The sequence below is a fragment of the Oncorhynchus tshawytscha genome, linkage group LG24 (genome assembly GCF_018296145.1).
Source record: "Oncorhynchus tshawytscha isolate Ot180627B linkage group LG24, Otsh_v2.0, whole genome shotgun sequence".
Classification (NCBI taxonomy): Eukaryota; Metazoa; Chordata; class Actinopteri; order Salmoniformes; family Salmonidae; genus Oncorhynchus; species Oncorhynchus tshawytscha.
In genome coordinates, this window is record NC_056452.1 from 16,951,841 (window position 1) to 16,978,991 (window position 27,151).

General features: G+C 42.4%; 3 protein-coding genes across 5 annotated transcripts; 1 reads left to right on the forward strand and 2 right to left on the reverse strand.

Annotated features, from left to right (window-relative positions):
• The first annotated feature begins 1,628 nt into the window (after window positions 1-1,628).
• LOC112223534 (delta-1-pyrroline-5-carboxylate synthase-like) lies at window positions 1,629-17,365 on the forward strand. 3 transcript variants are annotated; one of them, XM_024386600.2, is made up of 18 exons: window positions 1,629-1,879; window positions 2,070-2,204; window positions 3,467-3,618; window positions 3,781-3,930; window positions 4,098-4,202; window positions 4,308-4,466; window positions 5,044-5,134; window positions 5,693-5,817; window positions 8,066-8,210; window positions 9,015-9,088; window positions 9,871-9,970; window positions 10,215-10,435; window positions 12,079-12,216; window positions 12,550-12,745; window positions 13,579-13,700; window positions 15,034-15,220; window positions 15,865-15,960; window positions 16,052-17,365. In XM_024386600.2, exons 1-18 carry the CDS (start codon window positions 1,861-1,863, stop codon window positions 16,255-16,257), a joined length of 2,421 nt encoding a protein of 806 aa, XP_024242368.1. In that variant the 5' UTR covers window positions 1,629-1,860; the 3' UTR covers window positions 16,258-17,365. The 3 variants fall into 3 exon arrangements, with proteins under 3 accessions (XP_024242368.1, XP_042161341.1, XP_042161342.1); XM_042305407.1 differs by having other exon boundaries at window positions 1,630-1,879; window positions 4,308-4,460; XM_042305408.1 differs by having other exon boundaries at window positions 1,630-1,871.
• Window positions 17,366-18,984: 1,619 nt separating this feature from the next.
• LOC112223533 (gamma-crystallin M2-like) lies at window positions 18,985-23,752 on the reverse strand. The gene is made up of 3 exons (XM_024386599.1): window positions 23,650-23,752; window positions 19,941-20,183; window positions 18,985-19,607 (listed from the first exon to the last, which is right to left on the reverse strand). Exons 1-3 carry the CDS (start codon window positions 23,656-23,658, stop codon window positions 19,332-19,334), a joined length of 528 nt encoding a protein of 175 aa, XP_024242367.1. The 5' UTR covers window positions 23,659-23,752; the 3' UTR covers window positions 18,985-19,331.
• A 965-nt stretch (window positions 23,753-24,717) lies between these two features.
• Window positions 24,718-26,799, reverse strand: LOC112223289 (gamma-crystallin M2-like). Its single transcript, XM_024386303.2, has 3 exons — window positions 26,697-26,799; window positions 25,489-25,731; window positions 24,718-25,048 (listed from the first exon to the last, which is right to left on the reverse strand). The coding sequence occupies exons 1-3, from the start codon at window positions 26,703-26,705 to the stop codon at window positions 24,773-24,775; spliced, it is 528 nt and encodes a 175-aa protein (XP_024242071.1). The 5' UTR covers window positions 26,706-26,799; the 3' UTR covers window positions 24,718-24,772.
• Between the last annotated feature and the right edge of the window lie 352 nt (window positions 26,800-27,151).

Here is a 27,151-nt window from a genome sequence, read left to right on the forward strand (position 1 = left end):
GTGTATGTGTGTGTATATGCATGGGTATATGTATGTGTGTGTATGTATGTGTATGTATGTATGTGTATATATATATATATATATATCTATATGCAAGTAGATATTTGTAAGTGGGTGCTGTTTTTCTTGTTTTTGTTCTGTGTGCTTTGTCTCTGTTGTTGTATCTCTTAATATGGGTGAAAATTGTGAAATTCCAATAAAAATACTGTTACAAAAAATATTAACAATTTCCACGCTGTGCTTTGGTCCACACCTTCTTCCACCGCCAGTCGTAACAGACACAAGGCGAGACCCAGACGCAGACACAGGAGGCAGATGGTTGGAGTCTTACAATGTTTATTCATCCAAAAAGGGGTAGGCAAGAGAGTGGTCGTGTAGAGGCAAAAGGTCAAAAACCAGTTCAGAGTCCAATAGGAACTGAAGGGCAGGCAGATTCAAGGTCGGGGCAGGCAGGATGATCAGGCAGGCAGGATGATCAGGCAGGCAGGAAAGTAGTCCAGAGTCAGGCAGGGGTCAGAACCAGGAGAACTAGCAAAAGTGAATAGAAAAGGAGTATGGGGAAAACCACACTGGTTGACTTGACTAAACATACAAGACGAAGTGGCACAGAGAGACAGGAAACACAGGGATAAATACAGTCGGGAAAACAAGTGACACCTGGAGGGGGTAGAGACGATCACAGGAACAGGTGAAACAGATCAGGGCGTGACAATTATATCTGCGTTGCCTGTCAGTACTAGGTTAGGTTTGAGTTCCAGGCAACGGTATCACCTGGAAAACTTTCCATAAAAAGTGGACTAAATGTTCAGCTTTCCAATATATGTTTATGTTATTTATTGTCTTTTTATATTTGATTTATTGTCATTTTATATCTTATTATGCAAATATCTGAATTTGTATTTCTTATTTATTGTTTGTTAACAAACTGAACTTTCTGTGATGTTTTTCTGTTATTGTGTGATAATATTTGTATATTATCATTATTTTCTTAAACATTACAAAAATGTTCTAAAAAATATGTTTGTTTCTTTATTAGGGATTGATTTAATGTACCTCTCTCTCTCCCTTTTTAAAATGTTCACCTAAATGACATACCCAAATCTAACTGCCTGTAGTTCAGACCCTGAAGCAAGGATATGCATATTCTTGGTACCATTTAAAAGGAAACGCTTTGAAGTTTGTGTAAATGTGAATTAAATGTAGGAGAATATAACACAATAGATCTGGTAGAAGAAAATACAATGAAGAAACCAACCAGTGTTTTTTACCACCATCTTTGAAATTCAGTAGAAAGGTCACTGTTAAAGCCATCACTCTGGTAGGTTAAATGCAGCATTTGAAGTGTACATTTAACCTACATAGCAGTCAATTAAAAACTGAAATCTATTAGCATACAAATGTGTGCAAATGATCTTTTCAGATCTTCTCAGAAATGAATCAAGTCCATGGAATGAATATAGACAAGGGTTCTTCTAATAACTTTTAGGGGTTCCCTGCACAGTTTCAATTTCAAGAACCCTTAAAGGATACCTCCAGGAACCTTAACGTTTTAGAGTGTAGTAGAACCTCCTCACTGCTTAAACTTTCAGAGGTTAAACTGTGCCCGTGTGAGAACATTAGCAGCTTTTTTTAATCAAGAAAGGGCACGTAATAAGTGATCCTGCAAGTAGGGACAGTTTCATCAGCTACCTCATATAAGCACATGAGGGGGAGGAGTTTCTGTGATTTAGGCCGGCTTCGACTCTGCCATTGGTTGAGGGCAGTTCTTGTTTTTACTGTCTGGAATGTTAGACAGTAGCCCATTTCAAAGGAGATGGGCTTGATAGACGTGGCTGGATAACAGACATAAACAGGACTTGGATGCTAAGCAGGTATCACCGTGAGTTTTTCTTTCCTTTATCCAAGTGCAGAAAGACTATGTCATTCAATAAAACGTGGAATACTAACTTCTGTGACTTTTTTGAAGTGTTTAGCTGTGATGTGAATTCTGCAAGTTCAATAAATGAAAAGAGAGATAGAACATTGAAGATTTGACAGTGATTGAATGTACCTCTCTCTCTCTCCTCTAGCTGTTGTAGCGGCTGAAAGTTCGGGTCAGTTAACCATGCTGTTACAGAGGCTGTCTCTTCATGCCGGGCTCCCCTCGAGCCCCAGGACTCAACGCACCACCATCTTCCCTCGTCTAGCCAAAGCACTGACACAAGGCAAGTGGGAGGGGCAAACTTATACATACATTCACATACCCGCACACATAATATAGGCCTACGTGCACCAGTAATTGAAGAGATGTATAGATGTCTCTGTAGGATAAATGTTGAAAATACTAGGCTATTATTCCAGTGATTACAATTTCAATGATCTCAGTAGCTTGAGTTTTTAGTAATAACATGATAATTTCCCCAAGCAAGAAGGATAGCCTAGTTCCCTAAATTCATCAAGTCCAGATCATTCAATGATATCATCTTGCATACTTGTGTATACTTGTTTATCCTCCTGGGCCACTCTTAACATGAGATTGATAGCTTTAAGATAATGGAGGCCTATCCATTTTTGTCCATCTCAATCTATCTCTCTGATTCTGTTATTACCCCTCACCCCTGCACCCCAGTCTTTTTCTGCTCACATCTCTGTTTCTATCTCCCTCTCTCCCTGTCTCGCTCATGCGGTTGGCTGCTCTTTAGTGGAGAGATGTGTGCAGTCAGCGCTGGCTTTTGGAGGTTGCCATGCTGATGTGGCAGTTTGCACCCTGTCATGGATACCATGGAATTTAGGAGGGGGTAAAGGGGGTTCCTGGCTGCTCTTAGCCTAACACTTTATATAATCAGTAATGGACCAAAACAGAACCCAGCACACACACTTACTGGTAGGAGATGTACTGTTGTGTGCTGGTTATGCACAGTGTTTATGAACATTGTCTCAAGCCAACATGGTGTGTGTGCACAGCACAATGTAAGCATATGTGAAATGTGCATGAAGCTGATCTGTTATCTTATATCTTCCTTCCTCCATTTAGGCTTTGCTTTAATTCATCTTTCATCCAAATAAGGGAGGGAGGCAATATACATGTATAAAGCATTTGAACAGGGCTTCCGACTAGAGCTGGGACGATAAACCAGAAATGCTCGACAACGACCATACCAATCATTTATCGTAAGCATTCTGCTGATGTCGTTCATTGCGATAAGTAGCCTATACTAGAGAAATGTGACGTTTGAAAATGTAATACGTTTGCTGTGTGATTGTTAACGGGACAATTGATGGCTACAACCATCAAACTAGTAGTAGTAGTTTAAAGGATCATCAGAAAAACAACTGTGGTGCACATTCATGTTGTAAATGCGTCGTTCTATTTATCGTTAGCGCATCAATTCAGGTCATTTAACGCAATATAGATTTTTGTCCATATTGCCCGGCTCCACTTCAGACTCACACTATAAAGCACCAAATTGTGTATTCTTTCTCACAGTGGGTCTGGCGCGTGCCAACAGTAACTCCTTCACCCACCGCGGGGAGCTCCGCAAGGCCAAGAGGATTGTGGTCAAGCTGGGCAGCGCCGTAGTCACCCGGGGTGATGAGTGCGGCCTGGCGCTGGGCAGGCTGGCTTCGGTAGTAGAGCAGGTGAGGAAGGTCTTAAGGCTGACGGGATCACAAGACCTCCACACAAGATGTCTTGAAGCTTGTGTTTTTAACAACTGTCTGCTTATTGTAGTTTATTCATTGTTGCAAGAATACTTAAAATGCATCTCAATGAGGTAGAAAGTTTGTTGTGTTGTGTTGCAGGTGGCCATGCTACAGAACCAGGGGAGAGAGATGATGATCGTCACCAGCGGAGCGGTGGCCTTCGGCAAGCAGAGACTGAGGCATGAGATCCTGCTGTCCCAGAGTGTCAGACAGGCCCTGCACTCTGGACAGAACCAGATCAAAGACATGGTGAGACAACAGTCCAGTTCTTATAGAACCTTACCAGCGCAAAGACATGATGAGTCCAGGTCTTACACAACCTGCAAAAAAAACATGGTGATATCACTTATTATAAAATCAACTCAAAACATTTCTCCCTCTCTCAATCTTTCTCTCTCTCTCTCTGTCGGTTTCAGTCAGTACCAGTTTTGGAGGCGCGGGCCTGTGCGGCAGCCGGACAGAGTGGTCTGATGGCCCTGTATGAGGCCATGTTCACCCAGTACAGCACATGCACTGCACAGGTACCTACGCTATGTCTATGTATTTGAATTCACACTGTGTTACCCAGCACAATTACCTCTCAATAAAGTTTTATCGAAACAGGATTTGCTCTGATGTAATCCCAGGTCCTGGTCACCAACCTGGACTTCCATGACGACCAGAAGCGGCGGAACCTGAACAGCACGCTGCAGGAGCTGCTCCGCATGAACATCGTACCCATTATCAACACCAACGATGCCGTGGTGCCCCCGCCCGAGCCCAACAGCGATCTCCAGGGGGTAAACGTGGGTAAAGGGCACGGGGGGAACGGAGGGGCAAGAACAGGGGCGAGAGGTGTGTATAGCGGAGTAGTGTTAGCTGCTAGCATACTAGAATACAGCTATTATGTTTCACCGCTCCACCCGCCCGCTTCCCCTCCTTTCCCCCCAAAAGATGTGCATGCAGGGATGGTTAGAGGAGATGGGAGGGGTGCATGCATTGCTTTAGTTCTCTTCTGGATGGTGGCGGACTGGGCCTAGAAGTGTGGCTGTCTGGGGGTGACTAATGGAGGTAGAAGCACGTTTCTATACTCCGTTCTCAAGCCCAAGCGGAACTAACAAGTTCTTCTGCTGCTGAAAACGCACTACTACTAGTAATAAACGACTAAACATTGTAGTATCAGTGGCTTTGCTAAACCACACAGTAGACAAGCTAATATCAACGATAGCTTAACATGAAATGCTTTGATTTCAATGATGTATTTTCTTATACACTGACCTCAATTTCAACTGATAACAAACATCAGAAACAGTCTGGTCATTGACCCTTGACCCAATAAATGTCTATCTCTTGCTGTGAGACTAACTCCTTTTTCCCCTGCAGGTCATCAGTATAAAGGACAATGACAGCCTGGCGGCACGCCTGGCCGTGGAGATGAAGGCAGACCTCCTCATTGCTCTCTCTGACGTAGAAGGTACGCTGCTAACACAGCAACACATTTATTATTATTTTAACATTTTATTTAACTTGGCAAGTCAGTTAAGAACAAATTCTTATTTACAATGACAGCCTAGAAACAGTGTGTTAACTGCCGTGTTCAGGGGCAGAACAACAGATTTTTACCTTATCAGCTCGGGGATTCGATCTAGCAACCTTTTGGTTAATGGCCCAAATCTCTAACCACTAGGCTACCTGCCGTTAGGCAGCACACCATCTGCCAGCACTCTGGGTCAAAACCACACACGCTCATTTAGGAGAATTCATGTAAGAGGGAGAACTACAGGTATTTTGGGTTGTGTTTGTCAGGCACAGAATGGAAGAAAACAGACTGAAACAGGAAGTGACCACCTGGACTTGTACAATAGGAAACACACATTTTCCATTGCAAAATGTTTTAAAACGTTTTCCGTTGCGTGCCCTAATTAACACAACCCTGGTTGTATTTGGAAATATCACTGATGGATTGGACTGGAAGGTAATCTTTGTGCAAGTAAACAATCACGTAACCATAGTTACCTCCCATCTCTCGTAGGACTGTACGACAGCCCTCCTGGAACGGATGACGCCAAACTCATTGACATCTTCTACCCTGGTGACCAGCTGTCGATCACCTACGGCACAAAATCCAGGGTGGGGATAGGAGGCATGGAGGCCAAGGTATGTACACAGATGTCAATGTTTAGATTTAGTCTAGTTATTCTCAAAATGATGAAAATAGTGGGCCATTTTAGTCAACTAAATACCCTTTCATTTTAGTCACATCATTGTCATGACGTTGCCCTCTTTGGGTACAGCAAGCCCCATCCCCCTCTCCCTGTCTCCTACACCCAGGCTGCTGTGGTCAGAGAGAGGTCGTAAATTCCTGGAGGAGATTATCTCCTCATGGCCACAGTATAGAGAGAGAGTGAATTTTCATAGAGAACAAAGGAATTTCTTCCACCTCACAGGTCTGAACAACATTTATGTTCCGGAGAAGGTATAAAAGATCGGTGAAGAATCCAGCTACGAACTGGTCCATTTGGTACAATTTTGTAAAACTCAGGGGAGACAATACGGCCACATTACCATAACGCTGTTTATATAATAGCCTCAGATATGAGGTTTACATCTAATTCTTGTATAAGATGATTGAGTGAGGATGATACTGTTGAGACGGCCCTTTTCCATGTTCCGAATAAAACCCCACCTGGGTTTTCTATCACCAGACCATATTTCTCTCAATTACGAGAGGACAAAGGTTGCAGACCAGCTTACCTTGATAACGAGAGGGCCAAGGTTTGAGACCAGACTGCTGAATCTTTTAACCATCCCACGTGGTTAAACTCTTAGACTATCGATACCGACAGAATAAGAAGTCTTTGATATTAATTACTAGTCTGTATTAACTATATTAATTACAAGTCTGCAGCTAGGAATTCGGTTTCATTGAACGTGAAGACCGACAACCGCCGAAACATCTATCCATAACGACATGAATGAATGTCACTCTGAACTATCCATTCTAACCACGACAGAGAGGGCGGACAAACTCTCCAACAGAAACAAACTTTTAAACAGAGACCCCGACGACACACTGAGCGTAAATATATATATTGATTGCAATTGTTCCCAAATGAGTGAGCGTTCATGTGTAAAGGATTAGCATTTCAATAATTATCAACTGTGTGTTGTCTTATCTCAGTCGACCCCCACTTCCCTTTTGTACACCAAGCCGCGATGCCGGTTTATCCCACTGGGGAAACTCCGTTATCATTTCCTTGTAACTATCTACTGTTTGTTTATGCATTTCTGTGAATTACTTAGTTAGTAAATAAATGATTTTAAGACAATTGATGTATGGATGACTAATAGTGAAGACTGGGTTCGTGCAGATAACCAACAATTTACGACGTTTGGAATGAGACTAACGTGAGGTAAAGAAGAATGAATTAATCCGAAGACTATTAATCAGATGTGAAAATATCTGAAAAGTTATATTAGGAAAATTATAACTTTGTAATCTGAATATTTTCCTTGGTGCCCCGACTTCCTAGTTAATTACAGTTACATGATTAATCAGTTTAATTCGCGTAATAATAATTACAGAGAATCATCTGATAAAAACTAAAAGTCTTAATTTAATGATAGTAAAGACATGACATCATATTTGCATTGCCTCATTAACCTATAGTAAACATAAATCACTGAATTCCATGTGCGCAAACATACGTAACCTTATAAATAAAAGAAACACCAACGAGCCACCAGAACAGCTTCAAGCACCTTATTATGGAACTTGTAGAATCTATGCTAAGTCCATAATTCCATAATTTTGTGTTTTGTTGATGATGGTGGAAAACACTGCCTCAGGCGCTGCTCCCGAATCTTCCACAAGTGTTCAATTGGGTTGAGATCTGGTGACTTAGACGGTCATGACATATGGTTTACATCGTTTTCATGCTCATCAACCCATTCAGTGACCCCTCGTGCCCTGTGGATAGGGGCATTGATAGCCATGGTAGCCAAAATAGTGGCTTGCCCAGCATTTTGATACATTGACCCTAAGCATGATGGGATGTCAATTGCTTAATTAACCCAGGAATCACACCTTTATGGAAGCACCTGTTTTCAATATACTTTGTATCCATCATTTACTAAAGTGTTACCATTATTTTTGCAGTTACCTGAAGGTTAGAATAGGAAAGTGTGTCGATCAAAACATGTAAGAGTGGAGGACTACAGAGTGTCTAGGTCTACATCTCTGTAATAAGGTTTTGTGAAAGTCTTCTGAACTCAATGTGTGTCAGACTGAGATTTGGCTTCAAACCACTGTTAAGCAAGTCTTTACATTGGGGGCCAAATCTGTACTTGAGAAACAAGTGGGGAATAGAAAACTGTCAAAGTGTTCCCCCCCCTTTACTTCCAGGTAAAGGCGGCCCTGTGGGCCCTACAGGGGGGCACGTCGGTAGTCATTGCCAACGGCACCCACCCCAAGGTGACGGGCCACGTCATCACTGACATCGTGGAGGGCAAGAAAGTGGGCACCTTCTTCTCCGAGGTCAAACCTGCCGGTGAGTTCACCCCGGGTCATCTCTGTGTGACAGACACTGATGATGAAGGCTATTAGATTGATGATGATCACCATGACAACAATGAGCATAGTGATAATGGTGATAATTATGGTGAGGATCACAATGATGAGTATGGTGGTTCTTATGACGAAGAAGATGTTTGTTATTCTAAATGATGATGATAATTATGGTCACCGTAGCCTCATCGAGAACCAGGCTTCCCTAATCGGTAAAGCCTGGTGAAGTCTATGGCAGAAAGTAGCTACAAAGGGGTGGAAACCAGTGACGCCTCGCAACACGTCAAACCAATCAAATGCCTTGCTTGAGTGGAGCTCAAAAGTGTGTGAAGATGGCTGGGAAATTGCAGATTAAAACCCCATCGGAATATGTTGATATATGCCGGGTTTGTCGCGGCTTTTAATTTCAATAAATGGCAGACAGTCGGGCTCACACTTGATACTCTAAACATTTACCATATCCTGCAGGTAGATATGGGATAATGTCTGTTGAGTGATCAAGCAGAAGAGTTGCATTGCCTTCATCGACTCGGAAAACAGTGACGAACATAACACACGTGCTGGCCTTCTATGGGCATGTGCAGGGAGGGTTCTTGAAATGTAACATCCAATCAAAATGTAGCCGATCCTCTGGAATCCAGCCGACCGTTCTAGTCGTTTCGGCTAGCACGACATTATCCAGACTATGGCTACACGTGACTATGGTTATGATGATGCATGCGAATGTTGGTCCCTTTTGTTGTTGGTTTGTGTTGCCTGTGCTCATCACTGTAGTGTCTATCTCCAGGCCCCACCGTGGAGCAGCAGACTGAGATGGCCCGGAACTCTGGCAGGACCCTGGCAGCCCTTCATCCAGAACAGGTCAGACCCTCATACACAGTTCTACAGTATACAGTCAGACCCTCATACACAGTTCTACAGTATACAGTCAGACCCTCATACACAGTTCTACATTATACAGTCAGACCCTCATACACAGTTCTACAGTATACAGTCAGACCCTCATACACAGTTCTACAGTATACAGTCAGACCCTCCTTCATACACAGTTCTACAGTATACAGTCAGACCCTCATACACAGTTCTCTACAGTTCCACCTTATACAGTTATACAGTCAGACCCTCATACACAGTTCTACAGACCCTCATACAGTCAGACCCTCATACACAGTTCTACATTATACAGTCAGACCCTCATACACAGTTCTACAGTATACAGTCAGACCCTCATACACAGTTCTACAGTATACAGTCAGACCCTCATACACAGTTCTACAGTATACAGTCAGACCCTCATACACAGTTCTACATTATACAGTCAGACCCTCATACACAGTTCTACAGTATACAGTCAGACCCTCATACACAGTTCTACAGTATACAGTCAGACCCTCATACACAGTTCTACCTTATACAGTCAGACCCTCATACACAGTTCTACAGTATACAGTCAGACCCTCATACACAGTTCTACATTATACAGTCAGACCCTCATACACAGTTCTACAGTCAGACCCTCATACACAGTTCTACAGTATACAGTCAGACCCTCATACACAGTTATACAGTATACCTGATCCCAGGCGTGTCAGCACTATTCTTACTGCGGTTTGTTTAATTTTATTGAACTGTCTCCACCCCAGAGAGGTGAGATCATCTGTCACCTGGCAAACCTGCTGGTTGAGAAGAAGGAGGAGATCCTTGCTGCTAACAAGATGGACATGGACCTAGCAGTCAATGCAGGTAACTATTCCTATCTTGTCTATCTCTCTGAATGGGTTCATGGTATTTGTCAAACCACCTCATACTTGTAGGGACATTTACTTGTCAACATCCCATTGTGTGACTATGTGAGGATGTGGATAATTAGAGGGTGTGGTTGCATTTAAACGTTCTGTATATACGAGCTGCTCTAACTGAGTAGTCAAAGTGATCGTCCGGTGGTTTCTGCTGTATTGGATTCTTTGTGGTCTCCATCCCCTATCAGGTCAGTTGTCGTCAGCCTTGCTGAACCGTCTGAGCCTGTCCCCGGCCAAGCTGAATAGCCTGGCTATAGGCCTGAGACAGATAGCCCTGGCCTCTCAGGACAGCGTGGGCAGAGTGCTGCGTAGGACCAGAGTAGCCCACAACTTAGAGCTAGAGCAGATCACTGTGCCCATAGGAGTACTGCTGGTCATCTTCGAGGCCCGCCCCGACTGCTTGCCACAGGTAATTTGTGTGTGTTTCTGTGTGTTTGGGCTCGTCTGTGTTTGAGAGAGAGTTTGGGGTTCTGTTTGTGCACTGCTGATCCTTTTTTGGTAAGATGGGGTGTTCGTGCTGGGGGTCATGCTATATGTTCAGTACCTGTGAAAGTGAACATTTTTTACACACCTGCTCATTCAAGGGTTTTTCTTTAGTTTTGCTATTTTCTACATTGTAGAATAATAGCGAAGATATCAAAACTATGAAATAACACTTGGAATCATGTAGTAACCAAAAAAGTGTTAAACAAATCAAAATATATTTTAGAAATTTGTCGAAATAGCCACCCTGTGCCTTAATGACAGCTTTGCACACTCTTGGCATTCTATTAACCAGCTTCACTTTAAATGCTTTTCCAACAGGCTTGAAGGAGTTCCGACATATGCTGAGCACGTGTTGGCTGCTTTTCCTTCACTCTGCGGTTCAACTCATCCCAAACCATCTCAATTGGGTTGAGGTCAGGTGATTGTGGAGGCCAGGTCATCTGATGCAGCACTCCATCACTCTCCTTCTTGGTCAAATAACCCTTACACAGTCTGGAGGTGTGTTGGGTCATTGTCCTGTTGAAAAACAAATTATAGTCCCATTAAGCGCAAACCAGATCGGGTGCAGAATGCTGTGGTAGTCATGCTGGTCACCATCACACAACCACACATGCGGAGATCAACCGTTCACCTACTCTGCGGCTCACAAAGACACGGCGTTTGGAACCAAAAATATCAAATTTGGACTCAGACCAAAGGACAGATTTCCACCGGTCTAATGTCTATTGCTTGTGTTTCTTGTCTCTTATTATTATTGGTGTCCTTTAGTAGTGGTTTCTTTGCAGCAATTCAACCATGAAGGCCTGATTCACGCAGTCTCCTCTGAACAGTTGACATTGAGATGTGTCTGTTACTTGAACACCTTGAAGCATTTATTTGGGCTGCAAATTCTGAGGCTGGTAATCTTGTGAATTAATCATCTGCAGCAGAGGTAACTCTGGGACTTCCTTTCCTGTGGTGGTCCTCATGAGAGACAGTTTCATCATAGCGCTTGATGGTTTTTGCGACTGCACTTGAAGAAACGTTTATAGTTCTTGACATTTTCCAGATTGACTGACCTTCATGTCTTAAAGTAATGATGGACTGTCGTTTCTCTTTGCTTATTTGAGCTGTTCTTGCCATTATATGGACTTGGTCTTTTACCAAATAGGGATATCTTATGTATACCACCCCTACCTTGTCACAACACAACTGATTGGCTCAAACGCATTAAAAAGGAAATAAATTCCACAAATTAACTTTTAACAAGGCACACCTGCTAATTGAAATGTATTCCAGGAGACTACCTCATGAAGCTGGTTGAGAGAATGCCAAGTGTGTGCAAAGCTGTCAACAAGGCAAAGGGTGGCTACTTTGAAGAATCTCAAATATAGAATACATTTTGATTTGTTTAACACTTTTTTGGTTACTACATGATTCCATGTGTGTTATTTCATAGTTTTGATGTCTTCGGCTGTTATTCTACAATGTTGAAAACAGTACAAATAAAGAAAAACCCTTGAATGAGTAGGTGTGTCCAAACTTTTGACTGTTACTGTAAAGGCTGTTGCTCTCATTTGCGTGTAGGTATCAGCTCTAGCCATAGCCAGCGGCAATGCTCTGCTGGCGAAGGGGGGCAAGGAAGCAGCCAACACCAACCGCATCTTACATGAGCTGACCCAGGAAGCACTGGATATCCACTGGGTCAAAGAGGCTGTACAGCTGGTAAGTATCAGCTGGAAAAACATCCCATTTAAGAAAAACAGCATGGAAGTTATTTAAATAACATAATTTATGCTAAAATCGGAGTAATTCTGTGTTACTCTGCCGGTAGTAAATACAGTCAGACACCATGCAAAAGCAACCTTTCATTCCTCATTTACTAAGGTGAGTGATTCAAATGTAGCACAGTGAATTTCCCTTATAGAAAAATACAAAATAAATCCTAGAATACAGGGGTTTATTTTGAGTTTGGATATGACAATCTGTTGCTAGTAATTGGAATGCATACACATTTTGTGTGTGTAACTGTGTGTACATATTCTATGTGTGTTCCAGGTGAGTACCCGTGAGGAGGTGGAGGACCTGTGTAGACTAGATGAGATGATAGACCTGATCATCCCGCGAGGCTCATCCCAGCTGGTCAAGAACATTCAGAGCGCAGCCAAGGGCATCCCAGTTCTGGGCCACAGTGAAGGCATCTGCCACGTCTACATCGACTCGGAGGCCGCCATCGACAAGGTCATCAAGATCGGTCAGTGGGACAACACACACAGACCCACATAGGCCAGACCTGGATTCGAATACATGCTTATTTAATTGTATTTTAAAAACATATTTTCTGCGTATTTTAGTATTTTCAAATAAAGTAGCCAAATCAGCTACCACTTCGAAGTATTTAAAAAATACTATTTGAAACTGTTTCTGAGTATATTTCAAATATCCCTATGACTAAACAGACCTGGTTCAAATGTATGGGAGTATTTAAATATTTGTATTAGAAAATATACTTGTTAATAAGTGCAGCAGGTGGGACGGAGTCAGGCGCAGGACACAGAGAATGAGTAAGAACAGACTTTACTCAACAAAACAGCAAAATATTCCACGCAGGGAAAACATACCAGCTCACAAATATAAGCGGCCACTTAACACAGAACAAACACGCACAAAACCATGGGGGGAACCAGAGGGTTAAATAAGGAACATAATTATGGGAATGGAAACCAGGTGTGTACAATGAAGACAAAACAAATGGAAAATGAAAGTGGATCGGTGGCGGCTAGAAAGCCGGTGACGTCGACCACCGAATGCCGCCCGAACAAGGAGAGGGAACAACTTCGGCGGAAGTCGTGACACTTGTCTGTATTTTCAAAGAGATGCCAATGCTTTTCCAAATATTCAACTACCTGATGTATTTTCTAAGAAAAAATATCTAAATACTTAATGTAATGTATTTGAAAGTAATTGAAATACCTTTTAACTGGTATTTGAACCCAGGTCTGACACAGACACGCCCATATAATTGAATGGTTGTTTTACTACCAATGATGGAGAAGGAAGTGATTGATTGACATTTTCTCTCTCCAGTCAGAGACTCTAAATGTGACTATCCTGCGGCCTGCAATGCTATGGAAACACTGTTGGTTCACAGGGACATACTCAAGACTCCTCTGTTTGACCAGATCATAGACATGCTCCGCACCGAACAGGTAAGACCACACACACAAACAAATACACAGGTACAGACACACTGACAAAGTGATATTATTCTCCTTTTCTCCAACTAAAATACAGGTTGAAAACACTCAAAGGCTTGATTAAATGACTGACTGGTTGTTTGGTGATGTGGTTTGTTACATTTTACTACAACTTATTATCAAATATTCCTTTTCTTTCCCTGGTGTTGGGGTGAGGTGGATGGGTTTACACGTGTTGATTAACCACATTAATCATGTCTCATTGTTGATGATTTATGCTCCTAAAACCAAATTCACAAAAATGAACACTAACAGCTTACTATGCAGTTGATAACCATAATAAGAAGACAGACTACCAAGTATCACTAAAAGTTAGGTTGTGTTTCACAATAGCAGATCAATCTATTGCACTCTATGGAAACTTTGGTCATTTATACTTCAACTTTAAAGAAAATATTTCCTGTAAAAAAAAAAATCTCAACAATGACAATTTGGAATTCTTTCTGCAACTCTTCAACCTACTGTCTTTTTTCACAACTGCCACCAGTTTGGCGTAAAAACATTAACAAAGACATATTGACATAGTAAAATAAATGCATGTGTGTAAAAAAAATATAAAGAACATTCCATGCTGAAACACTCATTTAAGTTGATGGGCTATATTTAGGATAATGTTTAACAGCTATGTTATTCTATTTAGGAAAAAAATGTAATCTTATTTTGTTTATATATTTTACATGTTAGGAAAATTCCATCAAATCCTTGAATGTTTCAAAAAAATTCCAGCAGTTTACTGGTGAACTTTGAAAGTTACTGGTAATATACCCTCCCTGTAACGGTTTTCTTGTGGTGAAGGAGAGGCGGACCAAAATGCAGCGTGGTTTCTATTCATGGTACTTTAATAAAGCAACTACACATGAACAATCTACAAAACAAGAACCGTGAAAACCTAAACAGCCCTATCTGGTGCAAACGCAGAGACGGGAACAATCACCCACCAACACACAGTGAAACCCAGGCTACCTAAGTATGATTCTCAATCAGAGACAACTAATGACACCTGCCTCTGATTGAGAACCATACTAGGCCGAAACATAGAAATACCCAAATCATAGAAAAACAAACATAGACTGCCCACTCCAACTCACACCCTGACCAGACTAAATAGTGACAAAACAAAGGAAATAAAGGTCAGAACGTGACACTCCCTTTGTAACCCTAGATCCAAGCAAGTTGTCTGACTCAACCAGTTTAGCAATCAGTCAATCTTAACTCCCGGATTGATGGATTAATTGCCCGCTCGTTTTATGTAATGATGACCCCTCCCATGTGTGACCCCCTCTAGGTGAAGATTCACGCTGGCCCCAGGTTTGCCTCCAACCTGACCTTCAGCCCATCAGAGGTCAAGTCTCTGAGGACAGAGTACGGGGATCTGGAGTGCTGCATCGAGGTGGTGGACAGTATGCAGGAAGCTATAGACCATATCCACAGATATGGCAGCTCCCACACCGACGTCATTGTGACTGAAAACGGTAGGGCTGTCTGTCTATGTAATTGTTGTGAGACGTTTCTGTTTTTCCTCTTCTTTTTACTTTGTTTTTTTTATCCTGTTGATTCACCCAGATTAGTCTGGGTGAGAGAGACCACATCTCTCTTTCAAGAGAGACCTGTCCTTCAATCTTCCTACCACTTCTTTCTCAAAGTGATGACAGCACTTTTTGCCTCAGTGTACAACCTCCCTATGAGACTACTTTGAAGGGGACAGAACTGATTTGAATGTAGAACAGGTTTTGCTAAGGGAACAGTGTTATTAATTTATATTTAGTTATATGATTTATCGTCATCTTAAATGTTAATGTCCCCTCAAGTTTGATAATTCAGTTTGATTGAGTACTTTACTGACAATATCCAATATAGGTTGGGTTATAGATGTTTTTTTTTAGTCGGTTCCCTTCAGACAGAGCATTTCTGCCTCAGTTCTACCATCTAGTGGCCGCAGATTGTACAACACGTAGAACCACATTGAATTCTCCATTTTGTGTAATAGAAGAAATATACTGTATATACCTGAAGAGAGATGTTGATGTTTAATGATGGTGACAATGATGGTAGTTGACTATGAAGATGATGGTAGTTGTTGTGATGATGAGGATGATGATGATGATGATTCTTACAGAGGACACAGCAGAGCGGTTCCTGCAGCAGCTGGACAGTGCTTGTGTGTTCTGGAACGTCAGTTCGCGATTCGCAGACGGATACCGCTTCGGACTGGGTATGCATTCATTATTTACTTTTTTATCACCTCACTTACTGTTCAATTACCCTACTCACTCACTCATTCTCTGTCTCCCTCCTTCCTCTAGGTGCTGAGGTGGGCATCAGCACAGCTCGTATCCATGCCCGGGGCCCCGTGGGCCTGGAGGGGCTCCTCACCACTAAGTGGGTCCTGAGAGGAGACGGCCACACTGCTGCAGACTTCTCTGAACAGGGCACCATGGAGTACCTCCACGAGAATTTGCCAGTCACACAGCCACAGCCCAGACAGATAGCTGCCCAGAGTGAGGAATGACAGAGGACCTCCAACTAGAGACACACCTAAACACACTTAACCACCATGAGAGAAAAGCTTTCCCCTGGTACCAAAGAAACAATCCCATTGTCATATTCATTCGATCTGGATCAGAGTTTACATTAATTCTACATCAGCTCTCAAAAGTTTTATTGCAGTGATTACCTCACTCAGTATTCAGTGAATCAACTCATGATTGGTTACATTGACCCTGTTAGACTGTAGAAGGTCTCACACCATTGACATTGATTGGTCTAGATCTTATGCACAGTAGTGGTGAGTTTGGTAAATATGCTCTCCAGGACCCACACTTAAAGGGAATTTTTGCTTAAGCTAGTTTACATCCGTGTTATTATCTCTATCAAGATGCTCCCCTCTTGGTTTTAGTTCCTATTGATTGGTCTGTTGTGCTGTGCTCTATCAGATGAGACCCTTATCCTCAAAGTATTGGTTCGGTGATATGAATGCACAACCAAACAGTGTTGATGCTAGGTTTAAAGCTCAACCTAAGTTAGGAAAGCTACTGGTGTGTCATTTAAATTGGGCTTGAATTGTAGGTCCTCAAGGCCACAAATTGTATGAATTGCTATTAACATTAATACTGCATCGTTTTGCAGTTCTACCAACACAATCCTTATTTATATGCAGTTAAATGACCAGTGATGAACCATTGGGTAAACAATATTTAATAACCTTAAATGTGTTTTGACATAGATATGGATGAATAAAACCATTTATTGACCCAATCTTATTCATAAGCATTCAAGTTAGATTGAATTCTATAAGAAAGCATGTCCTTTTTTTTTTATTTCCCTCTTTTCCTCTAAACTTTTTATGTCCTTTGGAATGCAAATGCTTTATTCTCCTGCTTTTGCTTTTTTTTCACACTGTCTATTTACGTCGACTTTACAGTGCCCAGAGCCTCTGTCAGATACAAGAGCTGCTTTCCGTCTCCTTCAGGGGACTACTGCCTTAAGATACAGCGCTGCTGTTACATTCCAGCTTATGAGCTTTATATCTGATGTCAAGCGATGCACACTACAGATCAGTTCTGGTTTTTTTTTTTGTAATTTGTAGACCATATTGTAGAATAAAAGTTTTTGGTGAATAACAATGGGATATTCATTTTTCTCTGGTCCTTTGATTAGGAGATGAATAACTCAAGAATGCCAATGACTTTACATGGATGTTTGTCTCTGTCCTTCCACCACTCTTTTCTACTAACACAAATAACAAATTAGCACCAAAGAAGGAATACTGATCTGAAAACAGACGTCAAAAAAGGGACTTTTTAATGGTTCTCATCTGGGAATAAGGCTTTTCCGTAAGTGGGGCATGGAAGATGGAAGACAATACTACAGAGGTTTAATTATCCAGCTATCAGAAATGAAAAGAAAGAGGGAGAGAACTGAGACTAATAATGGAATCACAGAGTATGCTCTTCTGTGGTTCTTCTTCTCTCAGCTAAAGAATTCATCCTCCAAAACGCACTACTTACCCTTCAATCAGCCCTCCACAAGTCCAAAGGGTACATTGATGAAGAATAAATTAAGAAAAGACAGGATATTGTCAGATCTCACTGTTTTGGTACTTCTATGGAAGAAGCTTAATATTTGTAATGGAAAGTATTGTATTAATGACTTGCAGAGGTAGAGAGTCTGATACATGGATATTTTGCTGTTCTAGAATAGTCTATTGATGAGGGATCATGCAGCTTTTGGCCGGCCAAGTAGGGCCTGTAGTATGCATGTTCTTTGCATGTAGCGTGTACAGAGGTAAACAAACTGAGACACACAAACATAACGTACATGGTTGATACTAGATTTGAATCATGTCAGGACCCCCTGCATTAACTTCCATTTACGACAGACGCCAAGCACCCTGTGAATCTTATGTTGAATGTTTCCCCGTTTAGGCAGAGCCAGATCCCATGTTTCACCCTGTTGACGCACTGACGACCGTGGGGATTGGAGTCCACATATATCAGAGGACGCAGGGCATGTCACTGGACTTTTACAGCAAAGTCGACCGTTCTTTAATTGAACATTACTCAAGGCCAAAACTTATATTTCTTGTTTTGTTTGATCTAAAGAGACTCAAAAGTGTTCCCAGTTGGGCTTCAATTTTTTTAATCAATAATTAATTGTCAAAGTTATTTATTCATGTGTATCTTCACCAATTATGGGCTTCTAATTAACAATTTCAATAATTGATGTTTATTTCTAAAAGGGTTCCTTATCACACTGGCTGCTGAAAAATGCATGAGCAGGGAAGCAGACTTGGTTTAGTTTTTTTGTTCTGAGAGAGCTTGATGCTCGGGGCTAGTACCAGGACACATTGACTCTTCCCCTTTGAGTTGGCGCTAGCCCTGTGATGTGGGTCTAATACGGGCTTCTTTCATGGACCCAAAGCCCCTGCTCGGCACCATGTGATCTCATAAAGACTCCTACATGCCCATCCTCAGATACCCTTTTTTTGTTCTTTAATTACCGGCTTCAAATAATAATGTTTCCGTGTTCATTTTGCTTTGTGTATCGGGGGATGATGATGATGTCACAACAGTCTGCAGAGTTGGACCTTGATGTGTATGCCTCTATGGCTATCCAACTCCATGGCTTATGTTTAAAATGCCAAATAATGAACTTTAATAAAAGTATGCAAAACACTACTGTTCCCGTAACCTATTTTGATAATGACAGTAGTTAATAAAAACAAAAGGCTCCTTGGTTGACTTTTATCAAATTTTAATTTATTTTGGTTCCTATAGGACAGGGGGTTGGGGACTGGCAAAGCACATCATTTTGCTCTGCAGCAACGAAAGCTAGAGAGACCATCACCGTTACCATACGAGCATCGCCTGAGCACCGAGGTCTACTTTCCCAGTCTAAGCAAAGCAGCGAAGACCCAACACCAAATGGAACAAAACCCCCAATCACATTAATGTGATTTCAGGGTCAGATGACCACAGTAGATACACAATAGTCAAACAGTGCTAGCAATAGAGGGTAGGGCTTCAATACAGAATTTAGAATTGGGCTGCATTAGGGGAGGAAGAGGGGGGTCTCGATTGACCTTCAGGGGGTCTCGGTGACACGTCTCAGGGAGCCGATGGTGGGGCTGGAGCTTCCCCACTCGCTGTGCCTCCTGTACTCGCCAGGGCGAAGGAAGTACTGACGACCCCTGTAGTGGGGGTGCTCGTGGAGGATCCAGTAACCCTCCATGACGTTGGCGGAGGAGATGTCGCGGCTGTGGAAGCTCTCGTGCAGGTCGGGGCAGTCCTCCATCATCTCCATGTTCTGACCCCTGAAGTCAGAGCGCTCGTAGATCTTCATCCTGTAGTTTCCTCGATACTGTGAAAGAAAAAGACAGACAAAATGGACAATGGATATATTAAATGATACACAGACAGTATATAGGTGTTAATGTAAGTGTACTATAAGGAGAATTAAATATAACTTGAACCATGACATTTGTGAAGAAGAAATTGACCGTGTTAAAAAAAAGGTGTTGGTTGGCATTTGTGAATCTATTTGTCATAGCCTCAGCCAAATGTCAGTAAGAATCTAGCCAAGTAATTACAATAAATGCTAAGAAAGACAAAAAAAAACAGTAGACACTGAAGCCCTCAGCTCAAGGGACTGAAAACAATGTGGGACTGAGGACACACGATGTGGTACACTCACAGGGGGCACCATACGGCATGAGCGGATGCAGTCGTTGAAGCCAGACCAGCGCTGGTAGTCAGGGTACTCGCCCTTGTTCAGCATGTACTGGTAGCCAGTGTAGTTGGGCTTCTCGTAGGCCACCCAACAGCCACTGTCCACCTTTATGGAGTTACAGCGGCTGAAGTGGTTGTGCATCTCAGCACAGTCGTTGCTGCACTCATAGTGGCGGCCCTGGAAGTTCTTGTCCTCGTAGAATATAATCTAGAAAAGAGAGATGGAAAGTTCAAATCAAAATGATACACACGATAAGCTAACGTAGCAGACGTAAAAGAAACACCTGAGCAAAGTTTCCACATCCTCTTTCCAGCGGAAAAGGAAGCTAGGTTGAATGAACTGTATCCCTGAAAGCCAGATGTATCCTGTTGTTGGAAACACCACTAAGGGTGGGTGCACACATGATAACACAGATATTGGGGAAATGTTGGCTGTCTTCTGAAAAATGTAAATAACCTAGCACAGAATGAAAAACACAATTACATTTTCATTATCAGGAACTGCAATCCAACGTACACCATTTATGATGTGGAATTGAAATAGGCCAAGCCTACCTATAATATATACTTTTAGTACATGTGTCGAAGAAGAGAGTGTTATTGGAACAATAAGAAATTATCCACGGCTCATTTTCACATCCCAGAAACCGCACTGAGGTACATGCACATCCTTTAGGGCAGTGGTTCCTAAACCTTTTATAGTCCAGTACCCCGTCAAACATTCAACCTCCAGCTGCGTACCCCCTCTAGCACCAGGGTCAGCGCACTCTCAAATGTTGTTTTTTGCCATCATTGTAAGCCTGCCACACACACACACACACTATACGATACATTTATTAAACGTAAGAATGAGTGTGAGTTTTTGTCACAACCCGGCTCGTGGGAAGTGACAAAGAGCTCTTGTAGGACCAGGGCACAACTAATAATAATAATCAATCATTTTGCCCTCTATTTAGCCATCTTACATTTAAAACTTTATTTGTTGATCAAAAATGGTGAATAACTCACCACAGGTTAATGAGAAGGGTGTGCTTGAAAGGATGTTGGGTTGTATTGGAGAGAGTCTCAGTCTTAAATCATTTTCCACACACAGTGTGTGCCTGTATTTAGTTTTCATGCTAGTGAGGGCCGAAAATCCACTCTCACATAGGTATGTGGTTGCAAAGGGCATCATTGTCTTAACAGCGCGATTTGCCAAGGCAGGATACTCAGAGCGCAGCCCAATCCAAGAACCTGGCAGTGGCTTCTGATTCAATTACATTTTCACAGAACCGCTTGTTGCAATTTCAATGAGGCTCTCTTGTTCAGATATCGGTAAGTGGACTGGAGGCAGGGCATGAACGGGATAACGAATCCAGTTATTTGTGTCATCTTTTTCGGGAAAGTACCTGCATGATTGCGCACCCAACTCACTCAAGTGCTTCGCTATATCACATTTGACATTGTCCGTAAGCTTGAGTTCATTTGCACACAAAGAAATCATACAATAATGGAAAGACCTGTGTGTTGTCCTTGTTGATGCATACAGAGAAGAGCTTCAACTTCTTAATCATAGCCTCAATCGTGTCCCGCACATTGAATATAGTTGCAGAGAGTCCCTGTAATCCTAGATTCAGATCATTCAGTCAAGAAAAAACATCACCCAGACAGGCCAGTTGTGTTAGAAACTAGTCATCATGCAGGCGGTCAGACAAGTGAAAAACATCACCCAGATAGGCCAGTCGTGTGAGAAACTCCTCATCATGCAGGCGGTCAGACAAGTGAAAAACATCACACAGACAGGCCAGTTGTGTGAGAAACTCGTCATCATGCAAGCGGTCAGACAAGTGAAAATGATGGTCAGTAAAGAAAACGTTAAGCTTGTCTCTCAATTTTTTAAAAAGTGTCAATACTTTGCCCCATGATAACCAGCGCACTTCTGTACGTTGTAAAAGAGTTACATGGTCGCTGCCCATATCATTGCATACTGCAGAAAATACACAAGAGTTCAGGGGCCTTGTTTTATCAAAGTTAACCATTTTGACTGTAGTGTCCAAAACGTCTTTCTAGCTGTCAGGCATTCCCTTGGCAGCAAGAGCCTCTCAGTGGATGCTGCAGTGTACCCAAGTGGCATCTGGAGCAACTGCTTGCACGCGTGTTATCACTCCACTATGTCTCCCTGTCATAGCTTTTGCGCCATCAGTATAGATACCAACACATCTTGACCATCAAAGTCCATTTGATGTCACAAAAATTGTCCAGTACTTTACAAATATCCTCCTGTTGTCCTGGTTTCCAGTGGTTTGCAGAAGAGGATGTCTTCCTTAACAGACCCCCCATAAAAGTAAAGGACATATACCAGTAGCTGTGCCAGGCCCGCCACGTCTGTTGACTCATCCAGCTGTAACACATATAATTCACTGGCTTGTATGCGAAGCAGTAATTGTTTCAAAACATCTCCTGCCATGTCATTGATGCGTCAAGTGTTGTTTGATGAAGGAATTGTCTGTATAGTTTTTTGGGCCTTTTCCCCAGCATTGTCCCAGCCATATCCGCGGCAACAGGAAGAATTAAGTCCTCCACAATAGTATGGGGCTTGTCTGTCTTAGCCACTCAGTAGCTCACCATATAAGACGATCTAGCCCCTTCTTATTAATGGTATCTGTTGCTTACTACTCGAAAGTCGTCTTAATTCTCGCTCAAAAAACTCCCGTGGCTTTTTTTTTTTTTTAATGTGAAGAATGTGAATCACATTTATATTTGGCGTACCCCCGACGGCATTGCGCATACCACAGTTTGGGAATACCTGCTTTAGGGCATGGGACAAATGAATGTGTTGTATCGTTGGAAAAAAACTGTGTTGTGTCAATTGTGAGTGTGCCCATGTTGCTGGGGATCAGAAGTGCCCGGTACGAGAGAGACAGGTTGAGGTTGCCAGGGTGAGAGTAGAACAGAAGGTGTCGTATGCTGAGGCAGTGAAGAGGATGATTGGTCATGGATGGGTAGTAGGCCTAGGCCAATACAGAGTGAATTTGAGACAAAAATATCTAAAGGATCATATTATTAAACAGACTTTTCAAACATGAGTCTGTTGTAGACCCACTTCCTCTCTGCTTACCTCATGTCAAAATAAAAGTTCTGCACGTGCGCCATATGTGGGCAAAAAAGGAATAACTTGTGGGGGACTTTTATTTAGTCTGATTAATAATACAATCCTTTAGATGCCTCAAACTCAACTCGAGCTTGAGGCCAGTTCCACTGCATTTTTTAATTGTTCTCCTCTAATCAGGGACCGATTTAGACCTGGGACACCAGGTGTGTCCAATTAATTAGAAGGTAGAATAGAAAACCAGCAGGCTCCAATGCCCCTGCTTTAGATAACAAATACACCCGTGTTGCTAAAAGAACCTACCTTTGAGACTATGCATTTGTGCTGCCCTCCTCTCCGTCCAGTCCATTCATACTTGCACATTGGCTTTGAGCCTTTAACACGTTCGATTCACCATCTCCTAAAATCCCCCTCCAGTATCATTACTGGCCAATCATTTCTAGGTAAATTGCAAGATATTTAGTTATTTATAATACTATCCAGTGAATCCAAATATGAAAGATGTATCACGGTTTATCACAGACAATTGTTAAATGAGCCTCTTTCCTGTATTTCCCCGTGAAACGCATGGTGTGTTCATGCTTACCTTGCTCATTGTGACTGTGTTTAGTTCGGACCGGACCGGGTAGTGAGCGGTACTGGACCTCTTTATAGACCCTGCAGGGATCAGGCCTTTGTAAATGTGACACAAAGCTTTGTCATGTCAGCACAATGTGCTCTACGGGCTACAGAAAACTATAGGGCTGGCCCACAGCAGCAGCTCTTTGTCTCTCAGCTCTCTATCTCTATGGGAAATACTGTACAACGGCACTTTCCGAAGTCACACAATAAGAGTTGCAACCTCTGCCTTTATTGGCATTGAGGCTAGCAATGTATAGACAGACTACCAGAGAGAGAGAAAAATACTAAGCCATCCTTAACAGCTTTATAATGAATTGAACTTGTTGCAATGAATTTCTGATTTGCAGTTCATTCATTCAATCAGTTAGTTAATCAATAATATTCTTAATGTTAAGGCTGTGACATACCAGTATAGCAATATTTTTTCCTTGGCAAAAATGAAAACAGGAAGCAGACCAAACTCTTTGGTCCTTTACAAACCTGCTGTATGTATAATATTGTGTGCTATAGCTTGGAAAATAGATAAATGTGACTAAATGTAAATATCATCCCTTCCAACTTAAAGGAAAACTCCACCCCAAAAATCTTTTTGCATTTTTTCATAAGTCCATTGTTGATATACTCCCCAAAAATGTGCATGTCAGCTATTAAGTTTTCAAGATATATAACTTTCAAAATACAGAAATACAGCCGGATAAATCATTAATGAGGGTGCAGACAACTTTTCGGGTTGATTATGGTATAGTATACATACTGTACACAGCAATTCTCCTGTCTAATAACCATACACTAATGCCCCCGTGCGCCGAAGACGTGGATGTCGATTAAGGCAGCCCCCCGCACCTCTCTAATTCCGAGGGGTTGGGTTAAATGCGGAAGACACATTTCAGTTGAAGGCATTCCGTTGTACAACTGACTAGGTATCCCCCTTTCCCTTTCCCTTAATTGCTGGAACTTAATTATTTACACAAAAGCTTTGCTATTGTTTTGCCATTGATTTGAGATGGGGGGGAAAAAAATCACAGAGAGAAGCCACATTTAAAAACCAGCACGTTTAATCACTTTGTTACAGTCCAGATGTGAGAAGCTTACAGGCCACTCCTCATTCTCCTGAAGGAGCCCACCATGGGGTTGTGGCAGGCCCAGTCGTTGCAGGCCCTGTACTCCCCGGGGCGGAGGAAGTACTGACGACCCATGTAGTTGGGGTGCTCGTAGAACACCCAGTAGCCTTCCATGACGTTGGAGGAGAAGATGTCACGGTGGCGGAAACGCTCATACACGTTGGGGCAGTCGTCCATGAACTCCATCATGTGACCAGACATCTCAGGCCTGTTGTAGATTCTCATTCTGTAGGCTCCTCTGTACTGTTGGTAGAAGAGACAGAAAGGAGGGAATAGGGAGGACAAGAAGTGATTAGGGGCGAAATGATCACAGAGGTCATAGTAGAGTTTTATACACTGGGCGATCTAAGAATTTCTACACGTCGATTAATACCCGAGACTTGCTTCCTTTAGAAATAGAATTCAGTCAGATTCAGTCAAATGAGGAGAAACCTCTCAAAGCAGAAGAATAATACTGCCAAAAACACTGAGTGATGATGAATAGAATGAAAATGAAGAAGGTAAGTCTTTGGGGTGCATTTCTATTCCTTTAAAAAATGACTGGATCTCCTTGTGGACTTTGATGCTTTGACTCCTCTCTGTATCTATAAATGACATCAAAAGGCTGGTGATTGACGCTGATTTCTAAAGTGCTGTTTGATGTGTGGCAGGAGTAACCCTGTCCATCAGTTTGACTGACTTACGGGTGGGAACATCTGGCAGGAACGGATGCAGTTGTTGAAGCCCATCCAGTGGTGGTGGTCAGGGTACTCTCCCTGGTTCAGGATGTACTGGTAGCCGTTGAAGTTGGGCTTCTCGTAGACCACCCAGTGACCGCCGGTCACCCTGATAGAGTTACAGCAGTTGAAGTGTCTGAACGTGTCAGCACAGTCACTGTTGCACTCATAGTGTCGACCCTGGAAGTTGTGGCCTTCGTAAAAGATTATCTACAAAGAACAGAAATTGATAAAATAGTTTATGTGGAAAGTAATTTATACTGAGTCGGCGATGATGATAGTAAAATGACTTTTGACTGAAAGCCGTACTCATGGATGTAGTGTTGATCCTCACCAAGCTAGCTCCCTCGGCAAGCTAGCTCCCTCGGCAAGCTAGCTCCCTCGGCAAACTAGGTCCCTCGGCAAGCTAGCTCCCTCGACAAGCTAGCTCCCTCGACAAGCTAGCTCCCTCGGCAAGCTAGCTCCCTCGGCAAACTAGCTCCCTCGACAAGCTAGCTCCCTCGGCAAACTAGCTCCCTCGACAAGCTAGCTCCCTCGGCAAGCTAGCTCTCTCGACAAGCTAGCTCCCTCAAGCTAGGTCCCTCAACAAGCTAGGTCCCTCGACAAGCTAGCTCCCTCGACAAATGCTATTTGATTTGAAACTATGGCAAGCTTAAGAAGCATTGTGCCTAAGCCTATGTATGCTTGATTTAGTCTGTAAAGGGTCGCTGCACACCCCAGATATCTCCCACAATCAGCAGCCTGATCAACTCAAGGAGATGATCAAGGAGATGTGTAACGCTGCATGAGACAAATGGTGGTCACCCCAGATACTGACTGATTTTCTGATCCACGCCCCAATTTTTTTTTTTGGTATCTGTGACCAACTCAGATGCATATCTGTATTCCCAGTCATGTGAAATCCATAGATTAGGGCCTAATTTATTTATTTCAATTGACAGATTTTCCTTATATGAGCTGTAACTCAGTACAAGTCTAGAAATTATTGCATGTTGCGTTCATATTCCTGCTCAGTGTAGTTTTACAGCTGAAGTCTTTGACATAGCTTCATAAATTGTATGCCTAGCTTACTTTGCCAAATAGCTTCCCAATACCTTAAGCCTAACAGCATTTGGTGATCTCCCCAATTACATCAGCAATCATCAAACAAGTAAGCTAAACCTGTTAGCTCATACCTTTCCCATGGTTGGAGGGCTTGATGTCTGCACCGTAGCCCTCAGCCGACTCTCAAGCCCTTTTTTATACTCTTCTACTGACAGTAAAATAGACCTGTGTCTACATTGTAGTGACTAGAAGTGACCTTTTTAGTAGTCAGGGACCATTCCAATTGTCTCTTAAACCATAGGCTACTCTTTACCCGCAAGTGCTGGAGTTTACCTATACAAATACAAAACCTCCCCCTCCATATGCCTACCTCATTCTGTGTTCTTTACACCGACCCTTGTTCAGCCATGACATGGTGATGCGCTCATTGAAACATCACACAAAAGGCCTTTAGGTACTGTATGTAGTGTGAACAACCGAGCTTTTAACGTTTGCTGGAGGTTAGACTGTTCGTGCACTCTCTAGTAAACGAAACAAAGCCCTATATTCTACAAATACTTGGGGTTGATGTGAAAAAAAATGATTG

What these genes read in the sequence shown, in the direction of transcription:
- LOC112223534 (XM_024386600.2), top strand. An exon ending in CAGCCCTTCATCCAGAACAG is followed by an intron (nt 9,089 to 9,870) that starts GTCAGACCCTCA and finishes TCTCCACCCCAG; the next exon opens with AGAGGTGAGATCATCTGTCA. An exon ending in TCAAAGAGGCTGTACAGCTG is followed by an intron (nt 12,217 to 12,549) that starts GTAAGTATCAGC and finishes TGTGTGTTCCAG; the next exon opens with GTGAGTACCCGTGAGGAGGT.
- LOC112223533 (XM_024386599.1), bottom strand. An exon ending in CATGCCGTATGGTGCCCCCT is followed by an intron (nt 19,608 to 19,940) that starts GTGAGTGTACCA and finishes TTTCTTTCACAG; the next exon opens with TATCGAGGAAACTACAGGAT.
- LOC112223289 (XM_024386303.2), bottom strand. An exon ending in CCTGCCAGATGTTCCCACCC is followed by an intron (nt 25,049 to 25,488) that starts GTAAGTCAGTCA and finishes TTCTACCAACAG; the next exon opens with TACAGAGGAGCCTACAGAAT.